The 19,127-nt window shown below is 40.1% G+C and overlaps 1 protein-coding gene across 3 annotated transcripts; it reads right to left on the bottom strand.

Annotated features, from left to right (window-relative positions):
* LOC149748168 (uncharacterized) lies at positions 1 to 18,665 on the bottom strand. Of its 3 annotated transcripts, XR_016394567.1 has the most exons (5): positions 18,458 to 18,665; positions 16,540 to 16,689; positions 12,705 to 13,787; positions 10,364 to 10,478; positions 1 to 8,033 (listed from the first exon to the last, which is right to left on the bottom strand). XR_016394567.1 is itself a non-coding variant. In XM_089918479.1 (3 exons), exons 1-3 carry the CDS (start codon positions 18,469 to 18,471, stop codon positions 12,920 to 12,922), a joined length of 1,032 nt encoding a protein of 343 aa, XP_089774605.1. In that variant the 5' UTR covers positions 18,472 to 18,665; the 3' UTR covers positions 11,606 to 12,919. The 3 variants fall into 3 exon arrangements, 1 of the variants encoding a protein (XP_089774605.1); XR_016394568.1 differs by having other exon boundaries at positions 12,705 to 16,689; positions 18,426 to 18,665; XM_089918479.1 differs by lacking the exons at positions 1 to 8,033; positions 10,364 to 10,478 and having other exon boundaries at positions 11,606 to 13,787.
* Positions 18,666 to 19,127: the final 462 nt, after the last annotated feature.

Below are 19,127 nucleotides of genomic sequence, written 5' to 3'. Positions count from 1 at the left end.
CTTTGTATATTTCAGACAACAGTCCTTCTTTAAAAAAATTCATTTTATTAAAGGATAGTTGATTTACAATGTTGTGTTTAGTTTCAGGTGTACAGCTCAGTGACTAAGTTATACATATCCATAAAAAAGAATATATATATATGTTCTTTTTTTCTTTTTATTATTTATTTTTATTTATTTATTTATTTGGCTGCACCAGATCTTAGTTGTGGCACACAGGATCTTTTAGCTGCGGCATGCGGGATCTAGTTCCCTGACCAGGGATTGAACCCGGCCCCCCTGCATCGGAGCATTGAGTCTTAACCACTGGACCACAAGGGAATTCCCTATATGTTCTTTTTCAGATTCTTTTCCCTTATAGGTTATTACAAAATACTGAGTATAGTTCCCTGTTATACAGTAGGTCCTTGTTGGCTATCTATTTTATATATAGTAGTGTGTATGTGTTAATCCCAACCTCCTAATTTATCCATCCCCCTCATTCCCCTTTGGTAACCATAAGTTTGTTTTCTATGTCTGTGAGTCTATTTCTGTTATGTAAATAAGTTCATTTGTATCTCTCTCTCTCTTTTTTAAGATTCCATATATAAGCAATATCATATGATATTTGTCTTTCTCTGTCTTACTTCACTTAGTATGATAATCTCTAGGTACAACCGTGTTGCTGCAAATGGCATTATTTCATTTACTCTTTTTTATGGCTGAGTAATATTCCACTGTATATACATACCACATCTTCTTTATCCATTCCTCTGTCAATGTGTGTTTAGGTTGCTTCCATGTCTTGGCTATTGTAAAGAGTGCTGCTATGAACATTGGGGTGCATGTATCTTTTCGAATTATAGTTTTCTCCAGATATAGGCACAGGAGTGGAATTGCAGGATCATATGGTAACTCTATTTTTAGTTTTTTAAGGAATTTTCATACTGTTTTCCAAAGTGGCTGTACCAATTTACATTCCCACCAACAGTGTAGGAGGGTTCCTTTTCCTCCACACCATCTCCAGCATTTATTATTTGTATACTTTTTAAAAATTACCAATCTACCTTTTTATTATTTATTTATTTGGCTGCGCCAGGTCTTACTTGCGGCACGCGGATTCTTAGTTGTGGTGTGCATGTGGAATCTAGTTCCCAGACCAAGGATCGAACCCAGGGCCCCTGCACTGGGAGCATGGAGTCTTACCCACTGGACCACCAGGGAAGTCCCTGTATACTTTAAAAATAAAAAAATTATCTATTTATTTGGCTGGGTCAGGTCTTAGTTGCGGCAAGAGTGATCTTTGTTGCTATATGTGGGATCTTCGTTGCAGCATGTGGGATCTGTTTTTTTAGTTGCGGCATGTGGGATCTTTAGTTGCAGCATGCAGGCTCTTAGCTGAGGCATACAGGATCTAGTTCCCTGACCAGGGATTGAACCCAGGCCCCCTGCATTGGGATCATGGAGTCCTAACCACTGGACAACCAAGGAAGTCCCTATTTGTATACTTTTTGATGATGGTCATTCTGACAAGAGTAAGGTGGTACCTCATTGTAGTTTTGATTTGAATTTCTCTAATAATTAGTTGATGTTGCACATTTTTTTCATGTGCCTGTTGGCCTGTGTGTCTTCTTTGGAGAAATGTCAATTTAGGTCTTCTGCCCACTTTTCAATTGGGTTTTTTTTGTTGTTGTTATTGAGTTGTATGAGCTGTTTGTACATTTTGGAAATTAAGCCCTTGTCTGTCACATCATTTGGAAATATTTTCTCCCATTTTGTAGGTTGTCTTTTCATTTTGTTTATGGTTTCCTTTGCTATGTAAAAAAAGCTTATACATTTGATTAGGCCCCATTTGTTTACTTTTGCTTTCATTTCTATCGCCTTGGGAGACTGACTTAAGAAAACATTGCTACGATTTATGTCAGAGAATGTTTTGTTTAGGTTCTCTTGTAGGAGCTTTACGGTATCATGTCTTATATTTAAGTCTTTAAGCCATTTTGAGTTTATTTTTGTGTATGGTGTGAGGCAGTGTTCTAAATTCAATGATTTACATGTGGCTGTCCAGCTTTCTCAACACCACTTGCTGAAGAGACTGTCTTTTCCCCATTGTATATTCTTGCCTCCTTTGTCAAAGATTAATTGACTGTAGGTGTGTGGGTTTACTTCTGGGCTCTCTATTTGCATTAAGTCTTCCAGTATAATGTTGAATGGAAGTGAGAAGGGACATCTTTGTCCTACTCCTCATCGTAGCAGGAAAGCATCTAGTTTTTTTACCATTAAGTACGATGTTAGCTGTAGTTTTGGTAGATATTTTTTTTGAAGCTACTGCTTATCTTTTATTATTATTATTTATTTATTTATTTTTGGCTGTGTTGGGTATTCATTGCTGCACATGGGCTTTCTCTAGTTGTGGTGAGTGGGGGCTACTCTTCGTTGTGGTGTATGGGCTTCTCGTTGCAGTGGCTTCTCTTGTGGAGCATGCGCTCTAGGCGCACTGGCTTCAGTAGTTGTGGCTCACGGGCTCTAGAGTGCAGGTTCAGTAGTTGTGGCACGTGGTCTTAGTTGCTCTGCAGCATGTGGGATCTTTCCGGACCAGGGCTCGAACCTGTGTCCCCTGCATTGGCAAGCGGATTATTAACCACTGTGCCACCAGGGAAGCCTTTGGTAGATGTTCTTTATCAAGTTGAGGAAGTTCCTCTCCATCCCTAGTTTGCTGAGAATTTTTATTATGAAAGGGTGTTAGATTTTGTCAAATGCTTTTTCTGCATCTATCGATATGATTATATATTTTTTCTTCTTTAGCCTATTGATGTGATGGATTACATTAACTGATTTTTAAATGGTGAACCAACCTTGCATACCTGGGATAAATCCCACTTGGTCATGTTGTATAATTCTTTTTATACATTGTTGGATTCAATTTACTAATATTTTGTTGCATATTTTTGCATCTATTCATGAAATATATTGGTCTGTAGTTTTCCTTTCAAGTAATGTCTTTGTCTAGTTTTGGTATTGGGGTAATTCTAGCCTTACAGAATGAATTAGGAAGTATTCCCTCTGCTTCTATTATCTGTTAAGAAATAATATTTATAAAATTTCTACTGAAATGTTTGGTAGAATTTACCAGTGAACCCGCCTGCACTGGTGCTGTTTTGGAAGATTATTAATTATTGATTCAATTTCTTTAATAGATAAAGGCCAATCAGATGATCTACTTACCCTTGTTGGGGTTTTGGTAGATTGTGCCTGTGATTATTGTGATTTATAATAAGAGAAATATATTTGGTCTTTCTCCTCATTCCTGGTACTAGGCTCCTAAAAACCTTGGAATTTCCTCAATGTTGAGATCTTTTATGTTAATGGGGTGACTTTTGGAAAGCACCTAAGGATTGGGGCTTGGTTGTCAGTGGAGCTAACCACGTTGTCTAAATTAAATTTTAGGAAGTTCTTATGTATTTAAATATCGTGTCTGGCTTTGGTTTTGTTAACTTCTCCTGCAACCCTAATTACAAATATTTTAGATCTGTATTCTGTGTCTCTTACCCTTTTCCTATATAATCCATCCTTTTTATCCTTTTTGTGCTTCATTCTAGATATTTTCTTCTCAACTATGTAGTTCACTCATTTTTTCTTCAGCTGTTTCATCTGCTGCTATCTGCATCCACAAATTCTTTGTTTTTGTTTCTCAATTTCAGAATTTCCATTTAGTTCTTTTCATTGTTCCCCATTTTTTGTTAAAATTCTTATCTTTCATTTCTGAATATTGTACGTATTATTTTAAAATCTGTGCCCAGTAACTCAAATTCTGAATTCCCAGTAGAAATGTTTCTACTCTCAATTGCTTCTGTTGACTTTTCTTTGCATTATTTGTCTTCTCTTGTGCCTAGTTTAAAAAAAAGTTTTCACAAAATTGTTTGTAAAAATAATTTGAGAGCTAATAGACTATCACGTCCTTACAGAGAGGATTTCCTGGTACCTGAGGACACTAGCATTATGGAATCACTTAAATCCAACTGTAGAAATTGAGAAATTCAAAAGCTGAGCTGCAGCCCCCTGGGTGAGCCTGTCTGTGTGCGGTTCACGGTTATTTTTAGAGTGTGGTCATCTGGGGTCCCACACACCAAAGGGAAGGAATTTACCAGCACTAACCCTCACCTTGGCAGTCCCCAGAATCCAATTTTAGTGTCTCCAGGCCAATGTCAGGACCTATGCACTCGGTACACTCCCTTTCTGGGATGATGTTCTTAGGTAGAAGGGAAAAACCTTTCATTTTCCCCTTTATCCACAACATGGTCTGATATGTAGCTTTTAATCACACTGTATTTTATTTTTTCAGTATTTTAAAAAGTATTTATTTTTGGCTGTGCCAGGTCTTAGTTGCAGCATGCAGTATCTTCGTTGTGGCATGTGGGGTCTTTTAGTTGCAGCACGTGGGTTTCTTAGTTGCGGCATGCGAACACTTAGGTGTGGCATGTGGGATCTAGTTCCCTGACCAGGGATTGAACCCAAGCCCCCTGCATTTGGAGCACAGAGTCTTATCCTCTGGACTGCCAGGTAAGTCCCTAACCACATTGTATTTTAAATAGTAGAATCAGTTTGCTTCAACAGACCCTGAGAAGTCAGGCATTATTCTTGAAATTGAAGTTTCTTTATTCTACCTTGGAGATTCACCTCACCCCATCCTCATCAGACGAGAGGGTGCCTGGCTGATTGGGATATCTGCTGCTCTTAGGAACCCACACAGAAAAGGTGATATCATGATCATGTAAGGCACCAGACAGATCTCTTAGTTTCCAAGGAACAGGAACCATTACCTGCTAGTAAAATTGACATAGTGCATAACCTATGACCCAGCAATTTCATTCCTGCATATGTTTTCCAGAAAAACTCTCAAAGGTGTTCAGACCAAGACTTTATAATAAGGAGTTGGTTAAAAGCCTAAATGTATAAAATTGAAAGTAAGGCCACACACAGACCAATGATTATGATGCACCATGAAATGAGTTTGTAATCAATCCCCACTGAGCACCCAAGGTCATTTCTTGACCAGGTCTGGGAAGAGGGCAGATCCTATAGCAAACGATTAGAGATCCCTCTTCAGGCTGAATAGATACCAACCCATAAACAGAGCCCTTCAAGCAGTCGCTCAACAGCATGTGGCACAAGTCTTCTCTGCGTCAGTCAATATTTTATATATTGGAGACCCAAAGATGAATGAGGTAAATACGGTCTGTGTTCAGCATATCACACGTACACATGGCCCACCCACATTTCATCATATTTTTTTTTTTAACAAAGGATAGGAAATTTTGTGAAATGATTTACGAAAACACAGATATTTGCTGCATTTCCCAGATATACTAACACGATAAAAAGGGATCACTAATCATTAGAGAAATGCAAATCAAAACTATAATGAGGTATCACCTCACACAGGTCAGAATGGCCATCATCAAAAAATCTACAAACAATAAATGCTGGAGGGGGTGTGGAGAAAAGGGAACCCTCTTGCACTGTTGGTGGGAATGTAAATTGATACAGCCTCTATGGAGAACAGTATGGAGGTTCCTTAAGAAACGAAAAGTAGAACTACCATACGACCCAGCAATCCCACTACTGGGCATATACCCTGAGAAAACCGTAATACAAAAAGAGTCATGTACCACAATGTTCATTGCAGCACTATTTACAATAGCCAGGACATGGAAGCAACCTAAGTGTCCATCGACAGATGAATGGATAAAGAAGATGTAGCACATATATACAATGGAATATTACTCAGCCATAAAAAGAAACAAAATTGAATTATTTGTAGTGAGGTGGATGGACCTAGAGTCTGTCATACAGAGTGAAGTTAAGTCAGAAGAGAAAAACAAATACCGTATGCTAACACATACATACAGAATCTAAAAAAAAAAACCGGTTCTGACGAACCTAGGGGCAGGACAGGAATAAAGACGCAGACGTAGAGAACGGAGTTGAGGACACAGGGAGGGGGAAGGGTAAGCTGGGACGAAGTGAGAGAGTGGCACTGACATATATACACCACCAAATATATACACCACCAAGATAGCTAGTGGGAAACAGCAGCATAGCACAGGGAGATCAGCTCGGTGCTTTGTGACCACCTAGAGGGGTGGGAAGGGAGGATGGGAGGGAGACAGAGGGAGGGGATATGGGGATATATGTATACGTATAGCTGACTCACTTTGTTATACAGCAGAAACTAACACACCATTGTAAAGCAATTATACTCCAATAAAGATGTTTAAAAAAAAAAGTAAAAGGGTGTACGTCTGGTAGAAGTGTATACCCGTTGCATCCCAGGAATAAATGTCAAAATCATTCTTAGAAAAAGTAATTAGTATCATGAATTCCAAACAAAAAATAAATGTAATAAATAATATTTGGATTATCCAAGGTTGTGGTTAGTTTTAAAGACATCCCCCTACTCTCTCTACATTTACTGTAGAAAATGAAAAGCTAACTGTGCCAAAGACAGTTAAATATCCATGAGATCTGTCACAGGAATCTGTTTTAATTCAGCTTTGCCCAAAGTGACCTGACAAAGTCTCTCTGGTAATACTTGTCTAACTGCATAAAATGATGCCAGTTAAAGTGATTTTTTGCAATTGGGTTTTTTCTTAGTGGTGACATTTGATGTTGAAAAGTTCTATGTTATACCTCTACCACATATTTGACTACTGAGGTTCATTTTTGTTGTGTATCCTCTGATGTTTAGTAAGAGATGAGTTCAAGAGATTTTCCCACACCTGTCCCAGTCATAAGGCTTCTCTCCAGTGTGGACCCTGATGTTTGATAAGATCTGAACTTTTTTTTTCTTTCTTTCTTTTTGATGGGGGTGGGGAGCAGTTAAAGTGTGGAGTCCTTCTGGACTGCCAGGGAATTCCTGGTAAGATATGAACTTTGACTGAAGGCTTTCCTACATTATTTACCCTTAAAGAGCTTTCCCCCACAAGGAATCTTTGCTTCACTTTAAGAGTTGAGCTAACGCTGAAAGCGTCCCCACAGTGGTCATACATACATAGCGTTTTGTTCCAGTATGGATTTTCCAATGTATAAGATTGAGCTTTTAAGTGAAGGCCTTCCCACATTTTAATATTTATGGATTTTCTCTCTAGCATGGGTTTTCTGGTAATTAAGTGCTGGCTTCCAAACGAAGGCCTTCCCCCACTCACTACATTCATAATGGTGCTTTCCATTGTGGGTTCTTTGGCGGGTGACCAGACTCAAAACACAATGAATCCTACAGTATTATACTCTTTACACCAATAAGTTTTCTCTTCAGTATGGATTCTCTGATGTTTAGCAAGGGTATCAGAGAACTTAAAGGCTTTGCCACATTCATGACATAGATAAGGTTCCTGTCCAAAATGAATTTGCTTATGTTCAATGAGACTTGACCTCACAGAGAAGGCTTCTGACACTGAAGATATCCCCAAGGGTTCTCTGATGTCTAAGATCACTCCAGTGTCTGAAGGTTTTGCCACGTTCTTTATTCTCATGAAACTCTTTTCAGGATGGCTTCTCTGTTGTTTATTGAGACTTGGGATTACACTGAAGGTTGTTCCTGGTTGAGGATCTATAGGGCTTTCTTTAAGTTTGGATGTGCTGGTGCTTGGTCAGAGATGCTGGTGTACCAGGGTTTGTCTTATGAGGGAGGGATATTTTTGGTTTAGTGACTTCCACTCGCTTTACGAGTGGCTGCTTCTTTTATTACAGTTGAAGTTGGAAATTGTGCACAAGCTGAATGCAGAATTTCCCATGCCCACAGCATCGACAGGACTGAACTTCAGGGTGAATTCTCCCAGGTATCTTAGGCCTCTTTATCGGAGTGATATTCTCCATGGCTTGAGGCAATGTAAGTTGTGCGTCCTCAAAGGAGCTCCTCTCTCACTTGGGTAAATTATTCAGAAATCCATGAACCTGTCCAGTGTGGAGCCCCTGATGATGTTCCCACTTAGTCTTCTGAACATCTCCCTTGTTTGTTAGACTTCTGGAAAACTCTGCTTTGAAACAGGAGTCACCATCTGAAAGAACAGGTTAATCATGAAATTAGCATCTTTTCCCCAGAGGCAGAAAGAGGGAGTCAAATGTAACATACATGAGAGTAGCCTACAGAGAGAAACTACATAAAACACAACTCTTTATGTGTGAAAGTTCTAAGTAAGAATACATACTTGCTTTTCCATTACTTTCTGCTCTTATCTTTAGTAATTTCTTCCTTCTGCTTTCTTGGGTTTATTTTCCTGTGCTTTAAGTTCTCAAAAGGGATGTTTAGAGCATTTTTTTTTTCACCTTTGCTTCTTTTCTAAATATAGCATCTATACTTTTAAATGAAATAATTTACCCTAAGGAGCCTGAAAAAGTACCGGGAACAGAATAGGTCTAAATAAATGGAAGCTACTCATTATTAGTATCATCACTAATATAAAGCAGGAGAAGTAAAACAGAAAGGACTGGTGAGGAGACTCATTTGTGCAAGAGCTCCAGTGAACATAACAATATATAAAGTAGCAGATTAAAGAAGAGGTCATCACATAACAAAGCATTTTACTATCTATTTGGAGAGATGATAAAAACCTCAAAGCTGTAAGGTGTATCAGAGAAAATCTAGCCTGTCTCCTTATTTTTAAGGATGTAAAACTGAGGCCCAGCTAGGTGGCATTAGCCTAGGTAACAGGATTACTTAGAGGTAAAGATAGGTTGAGACCAGGGGCTCTTGAATTTCACCTTTAAAGTTTTTACCAGCATAACACACTGGCCCACTGTGGTACATAAACAACCTTCAGATCAAAACTTTCATAATATAGCATAGTGGTTAAGAGAAAACATCGTCAAGTTGAACTTCTGGTTTCAATTCCTGGCTTTGCCGTTTCCTAGCTGTCTCTGTTCCTCAATATTTTTAGCTGTAAAATGGGAATATAGTAGTATGTATCTCATTTCATTATTTTTTATTGAGAAAAATACACATGTAAGGTACTCAGAAAAAGCCCCAGCATAGGAAGCATTCCAAAATTATTGACCAATATGGTAGATCCACTATCTCAATGGTAAATTATATTACTTTTCTTAGTTATTCACTGTCCTCTTTGTAAGCTTTATTTTTCTCCACCCTATGGATAGTAAGCTTGGTGATTTGAATTGCTTTGACTAACGAAACATAAGTGGAAATGACATATGCTCCTCCTGAATAGATGCTTTAAAAGCCATCATGTGGTCCTACCACTGTTTTTCTTTTGCCATAACAGCAGCATATTCAAGGTAGGAGCATTCTTCTAGCCTGGATCCTAGAGTGGTGAGAATGTGTTGCATTAGTCAGTTAACACAGGCAAAAATGAAAGTAACAGCCAAGCCTTTAATCACTTACTGCAATAGCATTAGCAAGAGGCCCAACAACAAAAAAGTGCTGGCTCCTGCAGTGTGTTATTCTTATCCATGCAACAGTGCCAGGCAGGGGTCAGGTGAATCAGCACAGGTGTGGGGACTGTGTCACTGCCAACACAGCACCAAACAAAAGGCTCCAGTCATTTTCTGGACCTGGAGGCCAGGGGAAGAAAGAGGGGAAAGGCTAGGACTGTAAAAGTACTAGTACTGAGTCAGAGTGGAGAAAAGTGTCTTGCCTTATCAGGGTGAGAGAATCTTGAAGAGTTACTCGGGCAAGACCCCCAGTAAAAAGGGCCCCAAAAGGAGGTGCCTGGGCTAAGAGTACAGATATGCCTAAAAGCATGGCTGGCCAGGTGGTCTGAGTCTTTGACTGCAACTCCCTTCAGAGACTGCATGCGCTGGCTGTGCCTCAAAGCCTTGTGTAGGAGGGTAGCTTTACACCCATGAGGGATAAAGCCTTTGTAACTGCCTATGGTCAGGTCTGAAAAATCATACACATTGAAAACTTCCTTCTCCTCCCCCAGATGCACCATGATTTTCACATGTTATTCCCACTGTACCTTCCTTCATTCCTTTTCACGTGGCTGAAGAACTCATTCTTTCTTCAAGATTTCATCCTCCTTCAAAGCTTTTCCAACCTTCTCATAAGTACTTGTTACACTTACAATGCAAAGCATTCGGTATAAATCCAATGGCTTTATCACTGTAATTATTATTTTCTATCTACTCCTTTCTCCCTGTCCACAAATAGACTGTAAGCCTCTGGAAAGTAGGGTGCTTTTTTCATTTATCTTTGTATTCCTAGTACCTGACACAAGGCCCAACCTAAAATAGATAATCATTAATACCTTAATCTAAGCTTATAAAGAATAACCATGTTACATATATCCTGATATCCTAACACTCAATTCTTCAGTAAATGAAATTTCTTTTTCCAGAATGTCTGTTCCTTCAAAGTTTTCAAAATACTCACCACTTATTGCTTAGGAATCACAGTTGTGCTGGTCTGGGTGGGATATGGCATCACTTCAGTGCTGATCCCAGAAGGGTGTGCTCCACCCAGACGACTCTGCCTGCAAACCACCATCCTATGAACAAACCAAGACAGCTGGGCCCAAAGAGGTAAATACTGAAAACAATGGCGATAACAACATAGACAGGGGGTGACAGGGAAGTCTCTCCAGAGCAGAGCAGGGGGAAACCCACAGTGTCCTTCAATTGCCAAAGGCAGGAAAAAGTAGGGCAAAGAATTAACACCTTCAACCCAGCATAGCACAGTCAACTTCCTGGTGCTTCTTTGAGGCCCTTCACTGCCTGTAAGTATGTGCCTTACTTTCTCTAACATGCCTCATGCCCTGAGTGAGGTCCTATCTCCTCAATTTGAGCTGCAGAACCATGACATTCTCCACCTTCAGGCCCCATGTCCTGGCCTAAAGTTACCTGAGTAGTGTGGTAAGCACCATCTCAATAACAGAGACTTCATGATGTGCTTTTTAACATGCGTCTGTGACCTCAGTGTTGGAGGGCACAAGTTAGCTTAGAGCTACCTGGAATCCAGTGTGCCTTATAGCTGACTTGCTTGAATTGCTGATGAGAATTCAGGGAAACTGTGCATCCTTTGCAACACAGAGTCTTACTCTGAAGTGAATACCACTTCAACTTCCCACAGAGTGTTCCCTCCTACTTGTCCACAGTGTGGACCAAAGCAATCTGCAATTTCTATCAATTTGGTGCTCACCTTGAACCTCGAATTACTAAGTTTCAGGGATCAAAAGGATTTCAGGCCCATTACCCAGGAGTAAGAAATCACTACTAAAATAGAAAAATAATAACAAAGTAATTTTAAAGTCCAGATCTCCTTTGAGTTTCATATGTGCAGAGAATACAGAGTTTGAGTTTTAGGCCTGGGGATAGTTAGGAAGTTAGGCTATAGTCTGGTGAACAGCTCTACTGGGATTTCCACAGATATAACAAAGACATTTCTCTAACTGAATTCATTAACTTTCTACCACCTCCCAAATCTGAGCTCTCCTGGTTGATTACAGATATCAAGTTTCACATAGTCACTCAAATAGATCGTTGTGTTTTTTTTTATTGGAGTATAGTTGCTTTACAATGTTGAGTTAGTTTCTGCTGTACAACGAAGTGAATCAGCTACATGTGTACATATATCCCCTCCCTCCCACCCCCACCCCATCCCACCCATCTAGGTCACCACAGAGCACCAAGCTGAGCTCCCTGCACTATACAGTAGGTTCCTACTAGCCATGTTTTACACCATGGCAGTGCACATATGTCAATCCCAATCTCCAAATTCATCCCCCCACCCCCGTGTCTACACCTCTGTTCTCTACGTCTGCATCTTTATTCTCAAACAGATCATTGAAAGCCATCCTAAGACTAATGCCAACCCCAACTCAACAACAGTTCCCTAAGCTTGTTCCATTCTCATACCTCTTGAGTCTTTGCATATGCCACATTACACTTTGAGAAACACTGAATGCAAGGGTCGGAAGCACCTGACACTCTTTGAGAGGTTTTTGCTTTAGGAAGCTCAGTTAAGTTCTGGGGTTTATTGGATTATTAAGTCCAAAAGGCCTGGGGCTTATAATTAACCTTTTTAAAAAAATTAATCTATTTTTATGTATTTATTTGGCTGCGCTGGGTCTTGGCTGCAGCAAATGGGATCTTCGTTGCAGCATGCGGGATCTTTAGTTGGGCATTCGAACTCTTAGTTGCGGCATGTGGGATCTAGTTCCCTGACTAGGGATCGAACCTGGGCCACCTGCGTTGGGAATGCGGAGTCTTAGCCAGGCCTGGGGCTTTAACTAAGCAAGAATAACCTTGAAGAGGGAATTCCCTGGCGGTTCAGTGGTTAGGACTCAGCCCCTTCACTGCAGAGGGCCCGAGTTTGATCCCTGGTTGGGGAACTAAGATCTGCAGGCCGCATGGCATGGTCAAAAAAAAAAGAATAACTTTGAAGAATTATCAGTTGGGATTCCTAGCCAAAAAGAGAGTATGCCTTCTGCCACGAGGTCACTAACTCATTTAACCATCTCTAAGAGCATAGCAGTACATTAAAGCCAAAGAAATCAAGACCAATAGGTTAGTTATTTGCAGATTCAATGAGGACATGTAGTCCCTGTCTCACCAACCAACATTACTTCCAATTTCAAAATTTAATGTTTCACCTATAATACTGGTAGCAACAACAACAACAAAAGGCTTGCACATAAGAAAAGGAAAAATCATGTTTGAAATACTGAAGTTTGCTCTTACTAAACCATAACAAACTATATTATGGTATAATTTACCTTATGAGTTGTAAAACTGCATTCTCAGAAGTATGATCTTAGAGACTTAAGTCAATCATTACGATGAAGGAGTCCTTTTTCATTGACTTCTCACTTCTTCAATATTCAAAGAAACGAAGTGTCAATTAAAACATTAACTTTTACCATACCCTTCCTTTGGTGACAACTTCTGATATTAAAAAAAAAAGGCCTTTGTAATATCTTCACCATGTAAGTCACTGATGACACTTTCCTTTGGCATGTATTTTTTGGTGTTTAGTAAGATTAGAGCTCCCACGGAATGCTTTCCCACACTCGTCACACTCGTACGGTTTCTCTCCAGTATGGATTCTCTGATGAAGAATAAGAGTTGAGATCTGGCTGAATGCTTTCCTGCATTCTCCACACTTATAGGGCTTTTCTCCAGAATGAATCCTCTGGTGATTAATAAGGGCTGAGTTCACATAGAAGGCCTTCCCACACTCCTTACACTCATATGGCTTCTCTCCTGTGTGGATTCTCTGATGTTTGATGAGGTCTGAGCTCACGCTGAAGGCTTTCCTACACTCATCACACTCATAAGGTTTCTCACCAGAGTGGATTCTCTGATGTTTGATGAGGTCTGAGCTCACACTAAATGCTCTGCCACATTCATTACATTCATAGGGTTTCTCTCCATTGTGGATTCTCTGATGTATAATTAGGTGCGCCCTCACACTGAATGCTTTCCTACACTCATTACAAGTATAGGGTTTCTCACCAGTGTGGATTCTTTCATGCACAGTGAGGGTTGAGCGCGCATTGAAGGCTTTTCCACAGTGATCACACTCATAGGGTTTCTCTCCGGTGTGGATTCTCCGATGTCGAACAAGGCTTGAGGTCTGGGCAAACTTCTTTCCACACTCACTGCATTTATACCATCTTTCTTCTTCAGGCTTGTCCACATGCCTTTCTAACTGGTCCTCATACTGAAAAGGTTTTTCATTCTCAGGAATCTGTAAAGTATCCCTATCATATATGCTGGGGACCTTCGGGTGTGGGTCCATCCTTACAAAAATCTTCCCTTCAGAATTGACACCTTGTTCATACCTTTGGCCTTGATTCCTGAAATAAACAGACCTTTCAAATGTAATTTATTCCCTGATGCTAAAGCAATATGATGTAATAAAGACTAAACTACGACTCTCAAACATGTTCCACAAACCCAGGACACACCGATCACACGGTGGCCAGATCAAATGTTTTTCTTCAGTCTGTACCACCACAGAACTATTGGAATGAACACCTGACTCAAATAACTATTTAAGTCTACCCTTTATAAAGGTATTTAAAGCACAAAATCTGGGATATAAGTGAGTATATAAAATAATAGATAGTTTCTACTTAAGACTTTTTATCATATTTAATTAAATTGGGAAACAAGACAGGAGTTGCAGAGATTTGCAGATAGCAGAGCAGATGAAGGAGCACAGGAATAGAGAAGGCAAAAAACCAGAAGTTCAACTGATAATGAATTAGTTTGGGAAAAATGACAATAACATTATCGTTGTGTTTTATCACTCACACAAGTCCACACTATCTGGGTTGGAAGAGAGACATGGAGATAAAAGAAGCTCTGTCTACTGCTACCTCTACTATTGCTGCAGCTGATGTTGCTATGACAGACAGTATCTTAGCAACAGGGGTGCTTTGTCTTCTCTGGAACTGTGACAGAACAGACCCTTTATCTCTCCAGAGAAGGGTCCACTCCATCTTTATAATTCAGACCAATGTGTGGATAACTTGTTGGACTGCTCCCACTCTCTTATCCCCTGGGAACAAACTCAATTCTATCTCCAAACTTAGTAAAACTTTTGCTTCAAACTCAAATTACACAAATTATCTCCTTCTGCCTTTTTCCATCTTACAAATTGTTTTATGTCTCAATAGTGATAAGTCAACACCCCCAAACCTCTAACCTCAGCATGATAATGAGAAAAACATCAAATTTCAATTGAGTAACATTCTACAAAGAAACCTTAAAGTACTCCTCAAAACTGTCAAAGTCATCAAAAACAAGGAAAGTCTGAGAAACTGTCACAGCCAAGAGGAGCATATGGAGACATGACAATTAAATGTAATATGGTATGCTGGATGGGATCCTGGACTAGAAAAAAGAAAATTAGGTAAAAATTAAGGAAGCGTGAATAAAGTATGGACTTTAATAATAATAGGCAATAGTAACTCAATAGTTGTGATAAGTATTCTATATAATGTAAGATGTTAATAACAGGGGAAACTGGGGACTTCCCTGGTGATCCAGTGGTTAAGAATTCATGCTTTCAATGCAGTGGGCACAGGTTTGATCCCTGGTTGGAAAACTACGATTTTACATGCCACGTGGTGCAGCCAAAAAAAAAAAAAAAAGAAAACTGGGTGTGGGGGATATAAGAACTCTCTGTACTACCTTCACAATTTTTCTGCTAATCCAAAATGCCCAGAGATCAGAAACTATTCTAAAAATTTTATTTAAAAATTTGTCTATGTCTTTGAATAGGTAATATACAATTCAAAAGTCAAAATGGTCTCAAAAGATATATAAAAAGAAGACTTGTTTCCACCCTGATCCCCCCTCAGTTTGCCACCTCCATAGGTAATCAATTTTATTAGCTTCTTGTGTCTTTCTAATATTTCTTTATAGAAACATGTACTTTTTAAGCCTCTGATTTCCTTAATCCAGTTTCGAGCCCCACAAATCAGTCACAGGTTTACTTTCATATGGGCACTATACTCTCCATGGCTTACGAACTGTACCATTTCTAAGTGATGCTGTTCTATCCAGTTTCTCTGAACAGTAGCTCCTTGGCAACACTGAAAAAGGCTAACTCAGTGCACAGGTCACATGCAAATGAACGCTTGCCCAGAGTCCAGAAACATGGCTACCATGGAAGCATGTGGTGCAAGTCGCTTTGCCCTTAGCAAAACACAGAGAACGCCTAGTCCTACCCAAACCCCTTCTGGTCTGTAGCTTGCTCACACTTGAATTAGCCTTTCCTGTGGCTGCCTCAATGTGCCTTCTTTTCCCTAATATATTCCCCTCACAGCCCCAAACTGCTGATACTGACTTTAGGCAACTACAAAGGATAATAAATACAGTATTTTTTCTGGATAAACTATCTTAAGGCTACAAATATGTATAAAGTTACCTTTCTGAGCTGTTATCAGATACCTTAAGATTTTTAATTCCAAAGAAAAGCTATCAAGAAGAAAGAGGGACATTTGCTTTCATCATTTAAACAGAAGAAAAAGGTTGGAGGCAGAGGGGAATGAGATATAGATACCAAAAGAAAGGAGTTTCCGTGAGTAGAGCATTCAGCTAAACTGATTTTTTCCTTTGAGGCAAAATGAAAATATTTCAAGAACAACTAAATAAAATTGCCAAGCGTCCGTCAGCTACTAAGGTTATCAGAACAAAGGAGAGCTGAGGGCACACGGCCAAGAGAAAAGAAAGTCTACTCCACCTCCCCACACCCGCCTGGAAATCGGCCCCGCCAGAAAAGCGACTGGGGAACTCGGGGGTCTCTGGGGGAGTCGGCAATGCCAGTGTGGCAACGGCCCAGAGGAGAAGGAGGAGGGAAAGGACAGAAAAAGAAGCCGTGGGAAATGAGAAAGGAAAATATAGTAAAAGAGAAGGGAGGAGTGTGCAAAGAAGGCGGGGAAAAGGGAGAGGCGGCAGGGTGAGGGGAAGGAAAGGGTCGGGTCGCAAGGTAGAGGGGCAGGTATGAGGCAACGAGGTGCGGCGCGTAGTAACCCTCTCTGCTGCTCTTCGCCTTACAGCTCACTCCAAACCCCAGGAGAATGACGCGAGAGGTCTCACCTGGAAAACCGTGATTTGATGAACAGACAGGTCGTCTGACGCCCGCACTGGCTCGGAGAGGTGGACTTCCGCGGAACCCCGCCCCAGGCACCTGGTGGTCCGCTCTGGGATCCTGGAGGCTTCCCTCTCAGTGGTTCATGAGCTGAGGACCTGAAAGGAAGAAGAGTGGAAAGGATTCTATTTACACAGAAAAAGGCATTTTAGGCTTTTTAGCTCCTTTAATCCTGCAGGGCAGACGTTACAGTCATCCTCTCATATATAAGAAATCTAAGAAGCAGATAAGTTTTCTGAGGTTGGACAACTAATAAAAGCGCCGAGGTGGAATTTGAACCTAGATCTGTTACAGTCCCAACTCCTTCCATTTGCCTCCCAGCAGAACCAGCGAATGGTATCTCAAGGCTTAGGTCTTAGAAAGTAATCCCTATATTAATTTGTAAATTTAACACTATTCCAAAAAAATACGAACCTTTTAATAAGTAGATTTTAAAGTTCACATAGAAAACTAAACAAGCAAGACTCAGCCTGCGAAAACTGAAAAAGAAGGGCAATGAAGGGGCACTTGTCCTAAAGAATTTTAAACATATTATAAAGCCTCAATAATTAAACAGTGTGGCACTGGTGAAGGAGATAAACAAATGATTCAGAATAGAAGGTCCAGAAATAGATGCAATCACAGGCAGAAATCTAGCATATAATAAAGGTAGCCAATCAGTAAGAAAAAGATGAATAGACTTTTTAATAAATGTATGCAGAGAACTGGGTAATCATCTGGAAAAATATTAAACTGGATTCCGACCTCACTCTGTACACTGGTAAATATTTCAAATAAATAGAAGTTGTAAATGTTATAAATGAAACCATACAAGTGCCAGAGGAAAACATGGGAGAAGTCTTTTATAACTTCAGAGTAGGAAGCCCTTTCTTTCTAATTAAGAACCAAAATCCAGAGGCCATAAATGAAAAGATTGATAAATTTGACCCCGCAAAGAATCCATACTCCGGCAAGGTAAAACAAAAAAACCCACTTAAGTAGAGTGAAAAACAAATAAAAAATGGAAAATATACTTACAACTTATAGCTCAGACAACAGACAGCAAAGGGAGAACTTCTGAATAATACAAATCATGGAATTGGCAGAGCTGAGCTGGATTCCCTATTGTTCCACCCTCATTTTGAACTTAACCAGATTGCTGAGCAGTCATAACCACACAGTTATGCTGATCTCATTAAACACAAGTTTAAGAGAAAAAAAAAAGTGTCCTCAGGTCCCTTATATCCAGAACCTTCAGAAAACTACAGAATGTCAAAGTTTAACACTTAACAACTCTCCTGTAGGGAGAAGGGTCCCTGTAATTAATATTTCAATAGTGTATTCCTGGCTAGGAGCCGCAGAGACAGTGGTTCTCCTGCTGCCAGAGCTGACATTTATTAATAGATCACTTCTCAACTGTGTGCAAGAAATGGGACCTAGAAAAAATTAAACACGTGAAATTATGGGGAATCACTGTATAAACAAATAAATCAGCAGAGCAGGCCAAGTCCCAGGAAGGTAGGGAGAGGAAGAAATAATTACAACAAATATCTAGATAGCACTTCTTTTGTACCAGGTAATGTTCATGTAATGTAAAAGACAGTTGCTTTTATCATCCTCATTTACAGACGAGGAAATGGAAGCACAGAGATTAAGTTATTTGGCTACTATCCAGTCTGACTTTAGACTTGCATACATAAAACGTAGGAAAAAAAAGAGAAGAATCATCACTAAGAGGCTGAAAGTTTTAAGATGACTTGATAATACCTCTCCTTTGCTGCCCTCTTGTCTAGGTTCAACCTATACTCCCTCTTGAGGTCCTCCAGCTTAGCCACTTTCCCAAAGACCCTCTCACCTCTCCCCCCAATGCCACTCCCATTCCGAGACCTGGCATTCCTCATCAGAATAGTCAGAAACTGGACTCAGCCATTGTCAACCGAGCTGCTGGAGCCAGCTCAGAGCAGTTTTCCAGTAACAGAATCCTTGGAACCAGCAAAAGCAGCTCTTCTAAAAATGCATACATGCAGCTTTCTTGTTAATTGGAGAGTCTGCAATTCAGTAAGATTCCTCTTGAGGGCCTCCCTTTTCCGGAATACTTCTGTAAAAGAAACATTAATTTACTCAAAGAAAAAGCAGATTGCCACAGCTGTTACACTAATTACTGAGGGTAATGGGAGAAAAAAAAAGGAAAAGAAAGAAAGCCATGTCAAATAAGGGGCTAACTTTCAAAGAAGGGCTGTCAGATCACAAACTGGGATTAGCAGGCGTGGCCCTGTGCCACAGGAATCTCCTTGCCATTGCCTCGGAGCACTACTGGGAGAGGGCCTGGAGACGTGCGTCGGGAGAGAACAGCACCGCCGTTGCTGGTAGGCGGGTCTGCACACGTGTGGACGGAAAAGTTACTGCTAAAGGGGAAGGGCGATTATTTATTGCCAAGCTGAAATACAGAGGTGTATTCTGCATTCTAAAGGAAGTATGGGCACGAAACGCAGATGTGGAAGAGGAAACCTCTCCTAAATTTAGAGATCCTAATACTTCCACTCATTTGCAGTTTCTC

The sequence above is a fragment of the Delphinapterus leucas genome, chromosome 10, assembly GCF_059928025.1.
Source record: "Delphinapterus leucas isolate spDelLeu-1000000601 "Yukka" chromosome 10, BTC_Dleu_Yukka2, whole genome shotgun sequence".
NCBI lineage: Eukaryota > Metazoa > Chordata > Mammalia > Artiodactyla > Monodontidae > Delphinapterus > Delphinapterus leucas.
The sequence above is the reverse complement of the archived record's forward strand: the minus strand, read 5'-3'. Positions and strand labels throughout refer to the sequence as shown.

Excerpts from the sequence above, each read along its gene's own strand:
- LOC149748168 (XM_089918479.1), bottom strand. Across the intron at positions 13,788-16,539 it reads ATCAAATCACGGTTTTCCAG|GAATCAAGGCCAAAGGTATG; the intron begins GTGAGACCTCTC and ends TGTTTATTTCAG.